Here is a 19,839-nt window from a genome sequence, read left to right as displayed (position 1 = left end):
GAAAGTGACTTGACGTGAGCTATAATATTGGTGCCCCAAATTGAGCTGTGAAGAGAAGAAGATGGCTCAGAACAGCAATGGAATAGTAAAATCTAGAGGCAGCAAAGGCATAAAAGTTTCAGCAGATGATGAGAGCAGAGACATAATCAGGTGATCTTACAAAGGTTGAAGACGACAATCTTGAAGGTAGGGATAACAAGGTGTGGGGCTTGATGAACACAGCAGGCCAAGCAGCATCAGAGAAGCAGGAAAGCTGACGTTTCGGGTCTAGACCCTTCAGAAAAATCTGGGTCTATTTTGAGTCTAGACCCAAAACGTCAGCTTTCCTGCTCCTCTGATGATGCTGCTTGGCCTGCTGTGTTCATCCAGCTCTACACCTTGTTATCTCAGATTCTCCAGCATCGGCAGTTCCTACTATCTCTGTAACAATCTTGAAGGTAGGTTGGATGAATATGTGGATGGAAACTCATCTTGTCAAACGCAAGTTTGTGAATGATCTAGTTCAGCTTTTGAAAGCTGCCAGGGAAGAAGAATGGAGCCTGCTGGCCAAGAAATGGAATGGTGGCAGCGGCCAGAGGAGAAAATAGGATGGTTGGCAGTGCAGAAAAGTCAGGGGGACTGATACTGAAACTTGACATTGACAGTGAGAGCTACACCAGAGTTTGACCAAAGTGAGAGAGAGCAATGCTTTTAATTGGAACAGGACATTGAATGTGTCATTCATCAGATTGGTAGCTGCAGAAATGTCATGGTGAGTTTCAGATTAAGTCCTAGCAGGTGGAACTTTGAAAATAGAGTTGGAAAGCTATTGGGGGAAGAGAATTTTTTTTTGGTCCAAGAGCTGCTATGGAAGGAATTGGAGCTGGGAAAGGGAACGTGGATATGAGTGGCGAGGAATGCAAAGAAGTGAACCAAAGAAATTGCCTTATTTGTAATTTACATGTTGAAAGTATGGAGGCCATGAAAAGGTGACAAGGTCAAAGGAGTGTCACTGAATATGAATAGGGGAATTTGTATCGAGAAGTTACAGGAATACGGTGAACTTTGAGGGCCAAAGCAGCAAGTCTGAAAGTATAAATTAATTGAGATGGATATGAATATTTTTGGAAACAAAACTGAAGAAGTGGACACAATATTAACTGATTTCTCTCCACAGATACTGAAGAGTTTAGGAAATATTATTCTTTTGGGTAACTTGTATGGTAAAGTTCAATTATTATCATTTGGGAATTTGGATTTTTAAGTTCAGGTAACATAGCTTTGTTTTAGTTCTGTAATGGTGACGTTTGAAAGAAATAAAGGTAAGAAAGTCATTTGTAACAGTGAACTACAGACAAAATTCCAAAAAAAATGAGGTTTAAGTTAAGAGACAACAAGGTGCAGAGCTGGATGAACACAGCAGGCCAAGCAGCATCATAGGAGCAGAAAGGCTGACATTTCTGGCCTAGACCTTTCATCAGAAATGGGGGAGGGGAAGGGGTTTCTGAAATAAATAAGGAGAGAGGGGGAGGCGGATAGAAGATGGATAGAGGAGAGGATAGGTGGAGAGGAAACAGACAGGTCGAAGAGGCGGGGATGGAGCCAGTAAAGGTGAGTGTAGGTGGGGAGTTAGGGAGGGGATAGGTCAGTCCAGGGAGGACGGACAGGTCAAGGGGGCGGGATGAGGTTAGTCGGTAGGAGATGGGGGTGCGGCTTGAGGTGGGAGGAGGGGATAGGTGGGAGGAAGAACAGGTTAGGGAGGTGGGGACGAGCTGGACTGGTTTTGGGATGCGGTAGGGGGAGGGGAGATTTTGATCCTACTATCTCTGAGATTTAAGTTAACTGCCTCAATTAACAACGTGGGGAAGTTAATGTTTACAATGCTGAGCTTTATGAGGTACACAGATGCAGAATCAGTCCTCTGTTAAGAATAAAAATTTCCTGTCATTGAGCAGCCATGGTTAGCATTATAAAATCCTCCAAGCTATGACTTCTTTTATTTTTGGTAGAAATCTGTAGGTTGTAAGAACTGAAAAGGTGTCCAGGCTATAAGAACTGGAAAGTAGTTTCTAGGCCATCAGTCTGGAAAGAATCAGTTCAGTGCAAAATTTTCAAGATAATAAAGTAGTGATACTTTACTGAATTTGAGTGACTGTATTCAACATTGCTGGGGAAAATTGCATATTTTGTTGAGATATTTCTAAAGTCCTATAATTTTTTGCATTTTTGTGCAACAACATCGTTCTTTTATTGAAAACTAATTGGTAGCCTCTTGTGAATATGTTCAATAATTGCCTACCATGTTAACCAAACTGCAAAAATAACACTTATTATCTATCGAGCCAGGTTTCACTCTGAGATATGACCTGTTCAGTTTTACCGTTAGCTGGGATCATAACACATAATTGTTCAGGTAAAAATAATAGCTCTTTTTGGAAAGTCTCTGCAATAGTTCCATAACTGTTAGGGAAACCTGCAAAAGGAAATAGAAAATACATGTTGTTTGCCCCACATTCCAGAAAGAAAAAGATTGGTGGAAGCAAAATTCAATCATGCATGCAAGGTCAACCAGCATTATTTTGCATCAAGTGTGACTTCTCCAAAGGCTGCATGGATATGTGCTGCAGCACTAGAGGGAGCACTTCCTGCAACTGCACAGGGGCAGTATTGGGTGCAGACATGTTTTTACATTCAGCAGCTGACTTATAACTAATTTTACCAATTGCTTATAGACAAACATCCTGAAACCAGTTTTTTTTTTTTTACATTGCAAACTGCAACCTGGTATTGAGGAGCAAATCAAAAGAGAATCATGTTAAGATTGACATTCTTCAAAATGCTTTGTTCATTTAACTAGTCATTACTGGTAAAAGATTTCATCAGAAATACATCAGGTTTTTTTTTTAATAAGACATTTTCCTGTGACAAATGTATGTAATAAGTTATACTGCATCTACCCCAAACTATCTTTCACCCCTTTATCGACCAAACATACATTGGTATAAACAACTTTTACATTTGTTTCTGACAACACTCCCCTTTTCATATTTCAGCTCCCAAAATGTCTGACTTCACAAATTTAAGTGAACTGATTGTGCATCAATTCTTCAAGAATGCATTTGTTTTGGTTTTGGAAGATTAGTCGTTGGCTTGAAGACGGTTGAACTTGGTGTTGGTCTTTTGCATATTTCTCCTCCTCCTGGAGGATTTTTGACTTTTCGCAGATGACTTGCTTGGCTGTTGATGGTTAACTGTTGCCATTTTTGGTTTGTCACCTTGTTCAGAGGACGCTTTTATCTCATGGTAGTTGCTGATGAAATAAGTAGTTCCATCCATTGTACCACATACTGGGCAAATAACTAATCCTATTCAAGAGATTGAACGTATTGGATGTCTTCTGTCAATCTAGTTCTTTTTAAAAGTAGTTTAAATCATATCATCTCAAATAAAATCAAATTAGAACTGGTTAGATTGGTGACCGCTCATTCATGAGGCACTGTAACAGAAATTCAAATTGACAAAATTCTTCAAATTAAAATACTATTTTAAAAATTAACAATGCACTTCAGCCCCTGTGTTGTCCAGTGGCTGTGAAAAGTGTTGAGTGAGCCAGCGGACACTGCATGCTCCCACTCCAAGGCAGCCAAAGCCTGTATTCTGCCCATCTTTTGTGTTCTTTTGCTTGATGCAGTATATTTCTTTTGCTCCAGTCTCATCTGCGTATTGACTGTTTTGCATCACCAACAAATGTAAGAGACTGCTGTGACCTCCTAGTAGTTTGATTGACAGTTCAGCAATGATCAAAGGTGGACTGTACTGCTTATTCTCTGTTGCACTACATTGTGTTAATCATATCGTTTGAAGGTGTTTTGACTGTAGCGGGAATAGAAAAACAACTTGTGTAACCCGGTGAATTCTGTGTCTTCCATACTGATAGTCTGAAATAAATCTTGAACTCCAATAGAACTGGTTTCTCCTGGATAGAGCGTCTTCTCAGCTTTGGCCATTGATCTTAGGATCCCTATAAAGTTGTTTTTTTGGTTGTTTTGTTTTTTCTGAGATTAGTCGATTATTGCTTTCATCAATGGTTCAACTCTATCAATTATAGGAAATTGAGGGCAAAATGTATTTCCTGAGTTTTATAAGTTCTAGTTTGCACATTTTAAACTTTCCACAATTTGAAGTATCTGTATGTTTCTTCCAATGGAGGTGTGATATATTGTAGAGCTAATTATGTGTAGCCACTAATACTTCTGTTCTGAAAATGTTTCTGCTTCTGATTGTCCTTTGGAAGTGATGTTATTTTGGCAGAACAGGACATTTCATTTTTGCTTCTGGTATGTTCTTATGTTGCAGCATTAGCACTGAACTCTCGCCTGTTGCTTTGCCTAGCCTTTATTTTGACTTATCCTTTGTTTTTTTTATTTGCATTTTATATGGTTCATGGGTTCTGTTAGTCTTCTGAGACAAAGTTGTTTTACTTCTACTCAGGATTTGTCTGTAATCTATTTTTTTCATTGACTTCTGTGACCACCATAACCTCTGTAGCTTTTCCTGAAATTGTTTTTATTCACTCATGGGATATAGGCATCTCTGGCTAAGCCAGCATTTATTGTCCATCCCCATTGCCCAGAGGAAGTTCAGAGTCAATCATATTGCTGTGAGTCTGGAGTCCCATGTAGGCCAGACCAGGTAAGGATGACCTATATCCATCCCTAAACGACACTTAGCAAACCAGATGGGTTTTTCCCCTGACAGTTGTTTCATGTTTATCATTAGACCCTAAATTCCAGATTTTTTTAAAATTGCATGCATGGCAGGATTTGAACCCAGGTCCCCAGAACATTAGTTGAGTTTCCTGGATTAATAGTCTAGTAACTAATACCTCTAGGCTGTTGCCTCCCGTGGAAAATTAGAAGCTCTTTGGACTATAAAATATCTGAGACAGACTGGTCAAAATATTTCAACCATTCTTTCTCATCAGTTATGATTGCAAGGCTCGATCTGCAGGGATCATCAGTTAAATTGTCGACAAATTCTCCTGGAAGCTGAATTCTTCTCAAGAATTGTACTTATTCAAGAATTCCATTTGTACTTAAGTTGAAAGAATTATTGAAACCTTTTTTATAATCTTATCAAAGGGTCTCTATCTTCTACCTTTCTATTGATTTTTAACATCAGCTATAGGACCACGGTAATAGAGTAGCGTATGTACTTGTTTTTCTTTTTGGTATCCAGCTTTGAAGTCATTCTGCATCTCACATTGTTCCATCCATGACATCAATTGTTGCTGTCAATCAGGCGTTATAAACTTGAATATAGTCAGAAGAGTAATCACCTTTCTTCATTGCTTCTTAATATATTGATTGAAGATAATTATTTTAAAATCTGAATTCTTCAAGTTTTTCTTCTGTACTCAAATAGTTTAATTTAAAGGATGGTAACACTTGATATTCAAAGCTCTATTTTTGTTTTCAGGTCTGTAATTAATTTGCAAGTGTTGGTCCATTTCAAATTATCGTACTAATGCTTAAGGTTGTACTTGATGCATTTCACTGCTCCTGTTTCTCAATCATTTATTTCATTTATTAGATGTTGCAATTTTTGATGTTGTTTGAAGTATTAAAATTCTACACTATGTTAATAGTCCTCTAATAAAGCTTTTAAAATTCTGTTAAGTGTTCCAAAAGTTGTAAATTCTCAAATACTTTCAAATCGCCTCAAAAGTTGCTTTGATAATTAAACAGTTTGCAGCAAGTTCAGAGACTGGTTAAAGACTTAGTATTTCTTCTGTTTCCAAGTGAAAAATGACTATTTTCTTAACAGTTCTTTGAATCCAAGAATAATACCTCTGTTCTCCATTTAATAAAGGTCTTTCTTTTCCTTTTTGAATATGTCAATTGATTTGGTTCCTCAATTTCAGTAAAATATTGACTTCAATAAACTTGTTAAAAATTTCTCCTTCAGTACTGTTCTGTGTGAATCATAGCCCAGTTCCACACTGTAGGGTTTCTATTTGTCCCAACAAGTCCACATCGACCCTCCGAAGAGCATCCCACCCAGACCCACTGCCCTAGCCCTGTAACCCTGCATTTCTCATGGTTAATTCATCTAACCTGCACATCCCTGGACACTATGGGCAATTTAGCATGGCCACTCCACCTAACCTGCACATCTTTGGACAGTGGGAAGAAAGTGGAGCACCTGAAGGAAACCTAAGCAGACACGGGGAGAATGTGCAAACTCCACACAGACAGTTGCCTGAGGCTGGAATCATACCCAGGTCCCTAACGCTGTGAGGCAGCAATGCTAACTATTGAGCCAACATGCTGCCAGTGAAGATCTTGGGCTTTTCCACCAGCGTGGAATATTTCTATTTTCCTGGACCAAAACACAGGATTAGCATTCTCTTTTTAAGTGGCTTCTTGGAAAATTCCCACCTTTTCTAACCATATGGAGGTTTGCACCCTTTTCCATTCTTCGGATAATTTGTGCCTTTTCCATGTACTTTCCACCATTTGAAATATTCTGTTTTTTTTTAAAAGATGGTTTGTTTTACTGATGTTAATCAGCTCCTGCAGTGGTCTTGCAATGTTTAAATGTGTTACCAATATTCCTGACTTCCAGAGTCAATGTTAAATTCATGGTCTCATTTTAAAATTTTTGCAGCTGACCCTTATGGAGCCCATTCATGACAACGGTATTGTTGCTTACTATTAAAATTATCCCTTCTTTTTATTTATTCAGCCTCCCCGCCTGGATTTTGCACCACTTAAGTGAATTTTCTGCCCTTTTCCTTTGGGTCTGAGTTATTGATAGAGCTACGATGTTCACTGATTTTGCCGTCGAACTCCAAGCTGGCTCCAGTCCTATTAGCATAAGTACAGCTGTCTGTCAGTCACGCTGTCTTTTCTGTCCATGTCTGGCTGGTTTTTTTGCCTCAGAGCACAGCAATGACTGAGCAGTTTTCAGTTTCTGCAGTCTGTGTTGAGTCTTTAAACGATACCAGGAGCTGACTGACTAGCTGCTCCTTCCTTAATGTAATGCACACTCAAAGCAGAAACTCACCTTTTTTTCACAAAATGCTCACTGAATCTGTTTTTGGATTCTTCAGAATTGTTTCGCTGTTAGTATAAAGTCTGCCACAAACTACGATGTCCACTGTATTCACCATGTTATAATACAATGTGATGCCTGAGTACCAAACACTGATGATTGGGGTAGCACGCTGCTGTTTCTTTTTTATGCTAGTCCAAGAACTGTTTAGTAGTTGTGGTGGCAAATTGACTATGTCTCAGCAGAAAAGGCACATCTTTCATATCAAGATGAGATTTATCACATTTCCAACAATACATAGGATACATTAAATCTTAACAGTTAATATGCCCAAAAGATAGGTGAAACATTTGACTCCATTAGGAGACACTGTGTATCAGAGTGGGCGGTGCTTCATCTCAGTTCATAAATTAAGTCTTTCATACCTATTACCTTTTAGACAATAGTCGGTAACATGTCCTCTCCCATCAGCTCGTCTTCTGAAACTCTCAATCATGTATTTATTCCTTCTAGACTTGACTAATCAAATGCATTCCAGCTGGCTTGATACATATTATACTCTAAAACTTGAACTCGTTGTAAACTCATACCTGTATCTTAACTCGCATCAAGTCTGTGCCCCAGTTGGCTTCTTGCTCAGTTCTTCATTGGAAGTCAGTGTAAGCAAATGTCTTGATATGACCTCTCTTATCCTATAATCTACCCTTTTAAATAAACAAAACAGTTGACTAAATTATAACAGCCCCATTTAGAGATATGATCACAAAAGTCAAAGTATAAATGAAACCTACAGAAATTTAAATTTATGATATCACTTTATAAAGTAGTGAAGTATCCCAGTCCCCATAATGACTAACCCGATTGCACTGATTGTGGAAGGCCTGAGGGTGGACACTACATACACCCTCTCCAAGGACACCTTAGTGGAGACAAAACAGCAGAAGAGAAGTAGGCAGGCGGGTGCAATAGCCCCCTCCTCCGTCTGCTATCTCTAGTTGTTAATGACCACCATAAGCAGACCAGTAAGGAATTCCTCTGATCTGCCTGCTGCCTTCAGCTCTGGGTGTCTAAATACCAGGAACGTGGGCTGAAGTGCTAACAAAAATGTAACAATAATGCCTTTCAACAACTACAGACATGAACAATTAATTTTGATATGAGCCATTGACCGCTTTAGGCTGCAAAATTGACACATGGCTGGAAGTCTATGAACCTCCATCACCTATCGTAGCACAGGATAGCTGTGTAGAACCCTCTGCGTCTCCGATCCTCAGTGGTAAGGCAGAGGCTTCCCACTTAAGGAGCCCTTAATTACAGGACTCTGCCACTGACATAGCAAGATGGAGTGTCGAAGTGTGTCTGTAGTAGATAAAGAAATGGAAGCTGTGCAGCAGTAGTCTGTACAAGAAACCGTCTGGGGAGTACACCAGCTCTCAAAGTGAAGTGCCACTCCCCACAAGTGGCCGGTGAGATGGAGCAAACAAGCCAGCGCAGCCTCCTTGACCCCTGAAATGGAGCTAACAGGTAGGTAACGTGCCAGAACTTGAGGTTAGGTGATTCCATCTGTGGTCCGCTCCTTGACATTGCTGGAGCGACGTGGCCTTGTCTCTTGTCATGGAGTGAGTCCCCTGCAAGCAGCACACCATGTACTTCTCTTTCTTAAGGATCACAACATTCTGAAGTCTGCTCTGTGCTTCTGTAATGCTGTTGATTGTTGCGTTAGGCTCTGGTTCTCTTTATAATAACAGTGTTGTGCACCCATCACAAGCACCCTGTTGCGCAACAAGTGAGCTGTGTGCAAGCCCCCATTTCCTCAGGGGCCTAGCCCAAGAAAAGGTTCAAATGCTGCTGCTGATTTTGGTGCCTGCAACCCACCCCCACCCATCAACTGCAGCTTTGCAGCTGGAGTGAATGGGCCAAAGGAACAGCACCAGAGCAGCAGGACTTCAGTCACATGATCCAAGTTAACAATAAGAAAATCAAGGGATGTATGGTTGGCACGGTGGCTCAGTGGTTAGTACTACTGCCTCACCATACCAGGGACCTGGGTTCAATTCCACCATTGGGCGGCTGTGCAGTTTGCACAGATATTCTCCATGTGTCTGCATGGATTTCCTCCCACAGTCCAAAAATGCCCAGGGTGGGTAGATTAGCCATGTTAAATTTCTCATGGTGTTCAAGGATGTGCAGGTTAGGTGGATTAACCATCGGAAATGCAGGGTTACAGGATTTGAGTAGGGGGCTGGGTCTGGGTGGGATGGTCTTCGGAGGGTCAGTACGAACTTGATGGGCTGAAAGGCCTGTTTCCACACTGTAGGGGTTCTATGATGTTGTGTGTGGTCTATCAATTTAGCCCTTTTAAATTCCTTTGTGGGGGGCAGGGTTAACCACATCCTTTGTGCATATGGAAAGTGCAGATTTAATGTAATCTAATTATATCATGCATCTGTACCAAATCCAGCAAGATCATATTCCCGCCTTTCTCGTGTGGGAATGTAGATTACGTCCCTTAATCCAAAATATGGAATTCAGCTCTGTTATCCAATGTTTTCTTCCATCTAAAGAAGCTGTACAGGATTCATAAGCCATAACTGCAGAGAGTAGCTTTGAATTAGAATACACGATCTTCACATGCTTTTCAGTCATTAGTACTGGTGTGGCGAATTGTTAGCTGATAGTGTCTTGGCACCTTCCCAGATGTATGGCATGGATGAGTAGACTAAGGTGATTATCAGTCTACATTTGCTGAATTGAGAACCCATTCCATTCATAACATTAAGGGATGCTGTCTAGCTTGTTGACTGCTACATTGCTTATGTCAATTATTACTTGGTTCCTGGCAACTCACTATTCTGAAAAACTAATATTGCTTTTTCTTTGTTTCATTGCATAGAATCAGAATTGAACAGAGCATCAGTGGCATTTTTAATTTACTGAACTGCTGTATGACTAGCATAGGTCACTAATTGCTGCCTGGAAATAAATTCAAGGGATTCTACCATACTGTGCTCATGCTGCAAGTCATCGGCCAACAATTGGTTTCATTTCTCTGATAGCAAGAGGGTGCTTCGATTGTAGTATTTTATTAGACCGCATAATGAACTGGTGATGTGATAAATTCTGACTCTTGAGAGCCTGCAGTCTGTCCTCTTCCAGTTTCAAGTTTAATAGCTTGGCAAATTACCAGTTTAGAAATGTTTCTGCCACTCAGCGTGGCCAATGTAGACTGGCTGCATGACATCATAGACTTGAATCTTTCAATCTAGGTTGGAATCCCTATTTCTTTACCTCCTTGCTTCCAACCATTTTTTTTTCTGACCCACTTTCCAATACAGGATCCATCCTTGTTAGATGCAGTGAAGTAGTTGTCACAGGGAAAGGTGTAGAGAATTTTGATCAAAGACACACAGTTTAGGGCCACATTCTATAACTAAAAAGTGTAAAGGTTCCAAAGTCTCTTTGAGAAGCTACAGAGAGAAGGCATGAGAGTGAGGGGATGGGAATGGAGGTCAAGGGGGAAGGGTGGTAGATGGTGATAGATAGAAGGGTGGTCAGGGGTGAAAATGTTGGAGAGTTCAGTTGACAATTGGGGTGGGGGCAGGGTGTAGGGTTACTGTCAGTATACGGTTGCTCAGGAATGAGAAGTGGTTTTCATCCTTCTAAAGTTTCCTGAGTAGCTTTCCAGGTAAGCAGGTCAGAATCTTTTTAATCATTGCGTCAATTTTGGAGTCATTTTAAAGATCATTTCAGTTTCAGGGTAATTGCTCATTAGAACTTTAAATCTCTGATACAATTCCATTATCTGTTTATTTAGAATTTAGAAGGAATCTAACTGATATCTCATGGGTACATCCAGTCACTGAATATCCGAGACTGGGAGGTCTGGGCATAATCTTCCATGAGGTACCTAACAGCTAGTCACTTCCAAATTGGCTCCGAAACAAAGTACCACAGGAGGTCCAATTAGAGGGTGTAGAGGATTGACAGCCCCAGCAGAAGAGGTGGCCACTACTGAGGCAGATAATAGACTCTGAGGATGCCTCAAAATGGAGCCTTCCAAAAATGTAAAAATAAAGAATAGCAACAGGACAGTTTGTTCATGGCCAACTGTTGTGATGACTCATTCATGGGGTTCGATAACAGAGGAAGTGAGAGAAACATCAATAACCGTAGCCTGCTTTATATACTGCTTCCAGGTACCTGCAAGGCTTTAGTCTTGACAGGAGATAAGAATCTTTCCAATGTTGAATCTATCAGGAACTTGCTTCTGACTGATCACATATGTGGTCTAGTTGACTACCTGTTGCTACTGCATCGGTCTCACCTACAGTAATAAAGCACAGGTGTGGGTCATACTGTTTTCAAGTACTTTTTCAAATACCACTTGTTATGATAGCTCATAGTATATTTGAAACCTTGGGTTCTAAAGTAGGTGATTCTATACAGCAGAATTTTAGTTTCTCACTTCTATGAAGATTGAATTTTTTTTTTAAAGGTCAAAGACATTTTGATCACAATTCAAAAAAGCATTTCCAAGAAGTCATGTGATTTTAGATAAATGACCACCAAGCCACCTGAAGAAATAATCACTCAGGTATTTGCTGTTTTATGGCCACCACACAGAGAGTGAGAAGGTTCCCAAATGAGCAAAGGAGAGAGGCCTGGAACAGCGGAGATATTGTTAGACTCCAAGAAGAGAGGTCCAGAGAAGTTCTGAGTTGCTTCCATGCCACTGTCAAAGAAGACGGAAAGAACAGAAGAAAGCTAGAAGCAGAAGGCTTTGGGGTATCAGACAAGAAGACCATCCCACAAGACTGCTGAAGACATGAATATAGGGAACCCAAATTAAGTAATATTGAGCCAAGTGAGCAAATTGTCTTAAAGGTTGCTGGGAGAACTGAAGAAATTAACTGGAAAGGAAAGGAGCCTAATGAATGTGTAACAATTTGCTGTACGGAAACCCATTTCACATGTGTCAGCTGAGCAAGAAGCTTTAGCTTCTTTAGGTGAGAGTGACTCAGCATTGAGGTTTGAATACTGTCTGTAAGGGTATTCCTCGGATGACAATCTTTCCTTCTAACATTATAGTGAGATTGTTCTGCTTTTGTGCCATAAACATTTATATTCTTTTTGTTTAAATTACATTGGCGGCCTTTTGTACAAATATTCAGTGATTGACCTACGCGTAAACAAAAATAAAACTTTCGTTTTTTATTCTAAGTCCCACTCTGAGATCTAACTTGGAATCATAACATAAAACCTCTACCTTGACTCCACAGGGCTGAAATTCTACTAATAGTGTCAAATTTGGCTCAGTAATTGTACTCTTGCTTGAATCAGATGTTTGTGAGTTTGAGCCCCATTCCCAGACATTGAGCTCATAATCTCTGTACAGATCAGTAAAATACTGAGGAATGTCTGCACTGCTGAAGAAACTGTCTTTCAGATAAGATATTCATCTTTCTCCAGTAAATGAATGTAAAAAAAATTCCTCAGAATCTTATTTCAAGAACAGCAGGGAAATTTACCTGATGTCTTGACCAAAATCTATACTTTAAATAACATTATTAAAACCAATTATGATCACAAGTTCATTTGGTGTCTGTGGCACGTGTGTGCAAATTGCTGCTTTTTCTGTTGCATTACAATAGTATCAATAGTGTACGCAGATGTCCTGACATGAAGATAGGAGCTTCATTAAATGCAATCCATTCTTTCTAAACTTTATTTCATATGACCAGTTGCATATTATATAAGGTGCTATTTAGTTGGCAAAACTGTCAGACAGTTTAATTAAGTTCCTGTAAATGGCCTGAGTTTGTAGGAACACCCTGGTGTTGGTTATCAGCCAATCTCCCATTTATCTTTGACGGTCTCAGACCATGCAAATAGAATATGCGAGAACTCTTTGACTTTGGGTCTGCTAGTTCCAAATGAGCCTGATTCCCAAAGAATCCCTGCCAGAGAGTGGTCTTGCACTGGCATGCATATACAACTGGACCCTTTCCTCAATCTCCCAAATTGGAATGATTAACTCAATGCACATGTGCTGAAGGGACAGTTTCAAGCCTTGATAGGGGTGAACCTGACAAATGTAACTGAGGCTCTTTTTAAACTGTTGGAATACACTTCAAATTCTCAATAACAACATTGTTGTGAAACAACATATGCAACCTGCAAGTGATTTGTAAAATAGAGTCATAGAGTCGTGCAGGACGGAGACAGGCCCTTCAGCTCAAACAGGTCCAGGCCGATCAAAATGTCCATCCATGCTAACCCCACTTCCCTGCACTTGGCCCCTATCCTTCTAAACCTTACCTATCCATGTATTCGTCCAAATGCCTTTTTAAATGTTGTTAATGTACCCACCTCATCCACTTCCACCGACAGCTCATTCCATATGCGTGCCACCCTCTCTTTAAAAAAAAAACAGTTGCCCCTCAGGTTCCCATGTATTCTTTCCCCTCTTACTTTAAACTGATGCCCTCTAGTTCTCAATTCCCCAACCCTGGGAAAAAGACTGAGTGCATTCACCCTATCCATGCCTCTCGTGATCATATACACTTCTGTAAGATCCCGCCTCAGTCTCCTACACTAGAAAGAAAAATGTCCTAGCTTGTCCAACTTGTCCTTATAACTCAGTCCCTTGAGTCCTAGCAACATCCTTGTAAATTTCTTCTGCATTCTTTCCAGTTTAATAACGTCCTTCCTGTAGCAAGGTGACCAAAACTGAAGACAATACTCCAAGTACGGCCTCATCAACGTCCCGTACAACTGCAACATAACTTGCCAACTTCTGTACTCAGTGTCCTGACTGATGAAGTGCCAAAAGCCTTCTTCACTGACCTGTCTACGTGTGACTCCACTTTCAGAGAACTGTCCACCTGAACTCCAAGATCCCTCTCTTCCACTATACTCCTTAAGGCCCTACCATTCAGCATGAAACTCCTGGCTTGATTTGCCTTTCCAAAATGCAACACCTCACACTTGTGTATGTTAAACTCCATTTGCCATTTCTCGGCCCACTTCCCCAGCTGATCAAGATCCTGCTGCAATATCTGATAACCTTCCTCACTGTCCACGATACCGCGTATTTTAGTGTCATCCGCGAACTTACTAATCATGCCCTATATATTCTCATCCAAATCATTGTTATAGATAACAAACAGCAATAGGCCCAGCACTCACCCCTGAGGCACACAACTAGTCACAGGCCTCTAGTCCGACAAGCATCCTTCCACTATTACTCTCTGCTTCCTACCATCAAGCAAATTGTGTATCCAATTTGCCAGCTGTCCTTGGATTCCATGCGATCTAACCTTCCAGAGCAGCCTACCATATGGAATCTTATCAAAGGCCTTACTGAAATCCATTTAGACTACATTACCACACTGCCCTCATCAACATTCCTAGTCACTTCATCGAGGAACTCTAACAAATTTGTGAGGCATGATCTCCCATGTAGAAGCCATGCTGACTACCCCTAATCAAACCCTATCTTTCTAAATGCATATATATCTTATCCCTCAGAATCTTCTCAAGTAACTTACCTACCACAGATGTTAAGCTTACTGGTCTGTAATTCCCGGGTTTTTCTTTGCAACCCTCCTTGAATAAGGGCACAACATTCGCTACCCTCCAGGCTTCCGGGACCTCACCTGTGGCTAACAATGATGCAAATATATCAGCTAGGGCCCCTGCAATTTCTTTTTGAGCCCCTTGCAGGGTTCTTGTATATACCTGATCAGAACCAGGAGATTTATTTACCTTCATACATTCTAATACTTCCAACACCACCTCTGCTGTGATATGGCCTGTCTGCAAGATATCGCCACTAACCGAGCTGGTTCGTTATCATCAGTGATGATGCTACCCAGCAGGGTAATGAAATGTCTGCGAACTAACGAACCAGCTCAGCGAGCGGACCAACCACAGCATCCACAACCCGAGCTACAAATCTACTCAAGAATCTTAGATATTGCCACTAACTTCCCCAAGTTCTCAAGTCTTCATGTCTTTCTCCACGGTAAACACAGAGGAGAAATATTCATTGAGGACCTCATCCATCTGCTGCAGTTCCACACGTACATGTCCACTTTGGTCCTTAAGGAGTCCTATTTTCTTTCTAGTTATTCTTTTTCCTTTAATACACTTGAAGAATGTCTTTGGATTCACCCTAATCTTCTCAGTCAAAGCTATCTCATGCCCTCTTTCCACCCTGCTGATTTCCTTCTTCAGTAAACTCTGCATCCCCTATATGCCTCCAGGGATTCCTTGGATCCCAGCTGCCTGTTCCCTAGCCGTGCCTCCTCCCTTTTTCTGGTCAAAGCCTCAATATCTCTTGGCATCCAAGGTTGAAAAAACACTTCTCTAATCCAGGTAAAGAACTTCCAGAAACCTGAATCTATGCTCACCTCAAATATTCCAAGTTGTTAACGTATGAATTACCTAACAAATTAGGTATTCTTCAAATCATAGCAGTTTGGTTTTTAAGATAAGACCTTTCTGCCTATAAGGATTCTTTGTAAGAGAACACATGGTAGCAACAATATCACATTACTGTTATAACTCTACTGTCTCTTGTTTCTATGCAGTTTCATGATCCAAAGAAGTCTTATTCTGGTCATAACACCCTGTGTGAAAAACTGGAAGTAAATGAGGATATTACTGTCCATGTTGGGCTCACTATAGGTCCATTTGCTATCACATTGGACAGTTGAAGAAGGAAATAAATGATGGTTTTTAAAAAAAATTCTCATTCTATTTTTCAGAAATTCATACTGTACTTGGAAACTCACGTGGGAGGCCGTGTGCTCTGCCATTTAAATACAATAATAAATTGTACCATGAATGTACTAATGAAGGGAGAGATGATAAACTCTTCTGGTGTGCAACCACCGACCATTATGATGTTGATGAAACATGGGGATTTTGTCCAAATTTGGGTAAGCGTCTGAGATGGCTGTGTACCATTACTAGTTTAAAATTTCTAACTTCCAGCAATTAGTAGTTTCCATTCTGTTTTTCTACAGATCCTGGATGTGATCTGCTTTGGGAAAAGGATCCTTTTTCACCAAATTGCTACCAGTATAATCTTCAGGCTCTTCATTCTTGGAACGAGGCCCGTGCTTCGTGTCAGGCACAAGGAGGAGACTTGCTGTCTATCAGAGATCTTAAGGAGCAGGAGTACATTGTCAGTAAGTTTTTATAAATAAGGAGTGCTCTCATTTTTAAGCCTGAGGCAACTGCAAATTTGTCAGTCACCCCTTTTTTAAAAATGTTTCTTCATAGTGTTTGAAACTTTTTTTGTTTTAACTCTTACTATATTGTTAGGACTGATTAAATACTGCTTCCCTTAGCAATTTCCATCTGAAGGACATTGTTTTGGTTTGTATGGACAAGACGTAATCTTGTTGTAAAGTGCTTGCACCAGACTAGCTGTCAGTTGCCTCAAATAAAATAAATATTGTACCAGCAGCTTTAAAAAACACCACTGCTAGTTTTGATATAAATATATACACTGATAATTTTTTCAAATGACCACAATTTTGTCATCCTAACATTTAATGTGTGTTGCAGGGTTAACTAATGCTTTATTAATTTTGGATCTCCTGGATGAGCATGTATTATGTGGCACTATCTAATATGCTTTTTTCCCCAAAAGCAGCATGATTTTTTGGATTGTCACTGAAAATAATGATTTCTGATAAATGTTACCATCATGGGGAAGGTAATTTTGAATGAAGAATGGTGGCACAAATTGCCCACCTCATTCATTTCAACAGGACTTGTATGACAGAAAATGTCGACTTAATGCTGTTATTCAATTTAGAAAATATAATTGAATTTTGAAAGCATCAAAATATCACAAGTGTTTGTTGACACTTGGAATGGGAAAATTATGGGGCAGATAAATTACTTCCTCATTTGTTCTTACTTCATTGAATTTTGGAGTCAAACAATGGCTGACCAAAACAGACAATAATGAAGAAAAGAATGGAGGAAAGAAAAATAGACCCAATGAGGACGAGATGGATTCTGACATTTTATCATTTAGCTATTGGGGAATGGATGGAACATTAATATGGTGAGTGACAACAGTGGTAAGTATGCGACACAGATTACTGCACTGGTGATGGAACGAAATAACCTAATGGATTTCAAGAAGGAAAGAAGTTTTTGTGAACACACATGATTCATCAGCATGCACTACTATGATGCTGTGACTGAAGCATTTACAATCCACAGGATGCAATCTAGCATGTAGACAAGACTTTTTTGTTTTGGCAGTATCTGAAACATCACCTGAAGGACAAGGTCAGCAGATGCATGGGAACACCATCGCCTCAAAGTTGCACACCATCCTGGCTGGGGTATACATCTCTGGATCAAAAACCTAGAATTCCCTCCTTATTGGATCAGCTTCACCATATGGACTTAAAGAAGAAAGTCCCATTTTATGTAGGACAACTGGAGATGTGCAGTAATTACTAACCTTGTCAATGAATGTCACAAAAACAAATATTTTAAAACCTACAATTTTGTTTTTAAGGCACAGTCATTTGGAATGCCATTGGATCATGAATTGCGTTGCTGCATGACGCATTTTGGAAACAGTGCACAGATTTATTTTCCAAAATTACATCAAAAGTATGAAACAAATTTGTGACAAAGTTGGCTGCTTTTGACATTGTTATGGTCCAAATTTCTGACATTGGTAGAATTTCTAGTCATAGGAATATCATGGTTGGATAAATGAATACCAGTGGCAGACCAGTAAAAGGTCAAGTGGCACATAGATCAATTAAAGGCCTTTATTCTATCATACACTGAAAGAATATTCCCACTAAATGTTGTTGTTCCAATTTGGAGATGTTTGCACTGAGATTGGTGGTCATAAAATGTTGCACTTCAGCCATATGTCAGTTGTATTGATTGTCTGATGAAAATTTCAGCGCACAAAGTAATCTCGGGTTTGCAGATTTGAATGAAAAATAAAATGCTCTACTTACATAACCATTATGGATAGATTTGCCAGAAATAACATAATGGCTAAAAATCACTTAAGCTACTCCACTGGTCAATTAGGTGGAATTAATAATTTACTTTCATAATATGGGCACTTGTTATTATTTTTCTCCTGCAGCTTTCTTCTAGGAAAAATAATTCGGTTGAGTTTACTAATGGGATGTGTGAAAACAAAAGAAGTATTAATCGATGAATGTGAAACAGTACAGCATTCATTTAGAATGAAGCAAAACTGCAAATGCTGGAAATCTGAAACAAAAACAGAAATTACTGGAGAAATCAGCAGAATTGGCAGCATCAGTGGAGAGAAAGCAGAGTTAATAATTAGAGTCTAGTGACCGTTCTTTAGACCTGCTGAGTTTCTGCAGCAATTTCTGTTTATTTTTAAAGCATTCATTTAGTTTGCATATTTTTGCTTAATTAATCCATGCTTGTTTACACTATTAGATTTGACACTGGAGAGATATCTTAAGTGCAATACCATAAAATCTACTTGTGTGAAATTTCATACTGCTGCAAACATTTCTTACAGAACATTTGCGACATGTTGGAATTCTGGCATGGATTGGCCTGAATCAATTGGATGAAGGTGCTGGGTGGCAATGGTCAGATGGAGAACCTTTGAGCTTTGTAATTTGGGACACAGGTATTTGGAAAACCGCTTTGACTAGTGTTATCATTTAAGTGTTCAACTATCCCACAACTCTTACTTAATTTTAACAGATTGATATGTTTTGATTGGGTTTGTACATTGATATGTTCTATAATTGCAATCTATAACCATGAAGGATTTTGGAGGGAAGGGCGCCATAATCCATGACTGCATCATCATCACCCTATACATGTGCATGCACACACACATGCATACATGCACAGACACACACACACGTGCGCAAACACAGTCACGTGCACAAGCACAGACACATGCGCACATACACAGATACACACATTCTCACATTCACAGACATACACATGTGTACACACCTCCAATTTAAAGTACATTTCTCAGAAATCAAATTAAGGACAGCATTTGCTTTAGCTATTGGGGTGGCATGGTGGCTCAGTGGTTAGAGCAATAACTCACAGCACCAGCCATCCAGGTTCATATCCCACCCTCAGGTGGCTGTCTGTGTGAAGTTTGCACATTCTCTCTGTATCTGCATGGATTTCCCCAGGTGGCCCAGTTTTCTCCCACAGTCCAAAGATGTGCAGGTTAGATGGATTGGTCATGCTACATTGCATCCAGGGATGTGCAGGCTAAGGGGATTAGTTGTGGGAAATGCAAGATTACAGGGGTAGGTGTGGGTGGATGCTGTTTGGAAGGTCAGTTGATATAATGTGACAACCCCACTCTTGGCTCTTGTGAACTGTAACAAGCAAATTCCGTCCAATCTCTTCGGAGATAGTAGGAACTGCAGATGCTGGAGAATCTGAGATAACAAAGTGTAGAGCTGGATGAACACAGCAGGCCAAGCAGCATCAGAGGAGCAGGAAAGCTGACGTTTCGGGTCTTGACCCTTCTTCAGAAATGGGGGAGGGGAAGGGGATTCTGAAATAAATAGGGAGAAAGGGGGAGGCGCATAGAAGATGGATAAAGGAGAAGGTAGATGGAAAGGAGACAGACAGGTCAAAGAGGCGGGGGTAGAGCCAGTAAAGGTGAGTGTAGGAGATGCGCGTCTCCCGCATTTCCCACAACTCATCCCTCACACCCCCTCCCCGCAATAACAACCAAAACAGAATCCCCCTCGTCCTCACGTACCACCCCACCAACCTCCG

The 19,839-nt window shown here is 40.2% G+C and overlaps 1 protein-coding gene across 1 annotated transcript in view; it reads left to right on the top strand.

The window, feature by feature from the left end:
- pla2r1 (phospholipase A2 receptor 1) overlaps positions 1-19,839 on the top strand; it is a 120,667-nt gene that overhangs the window by 12,722 nt on the left and 88,106 nt on the right. Inside the window, exons 3-5 of the mRNA XM_048599216.1 lie at positions 15,807-15,980; positions 16,068-16,232; positions 18,596-18,709. Of these exons, the coding sequence (XP_048455173.1) occupies positions 15,807-15,980; positions 16,068-16,232; positions 18,596-18,709 (453 nt within the window). The remainder of the gene's footprint in view (positions 1-15,806; positions 15,981-16,067; positions 16,233-18,595; positions 18,710-19,839) is intronic.

The sequence above is a fragment of the Rhincodon typus genome, chromosome 7 (genome assembly GCF_021869965.1).
Source record: "Rhincodon typus isolate 14 chromosome 7, sRhiTyp1.1, whole genome shotgun sequence".
NCBI lineage: Eukaryota > Metazoa > Chordata > Chondrichthyes > Orectolobiformes > Rhincodontidae > Rhincodon > Rhincodon typus.
Note: the sequence above shows the minus strand (reverse complement) of the source record. Positions and strands in the feature narration are given on the sequence as shown.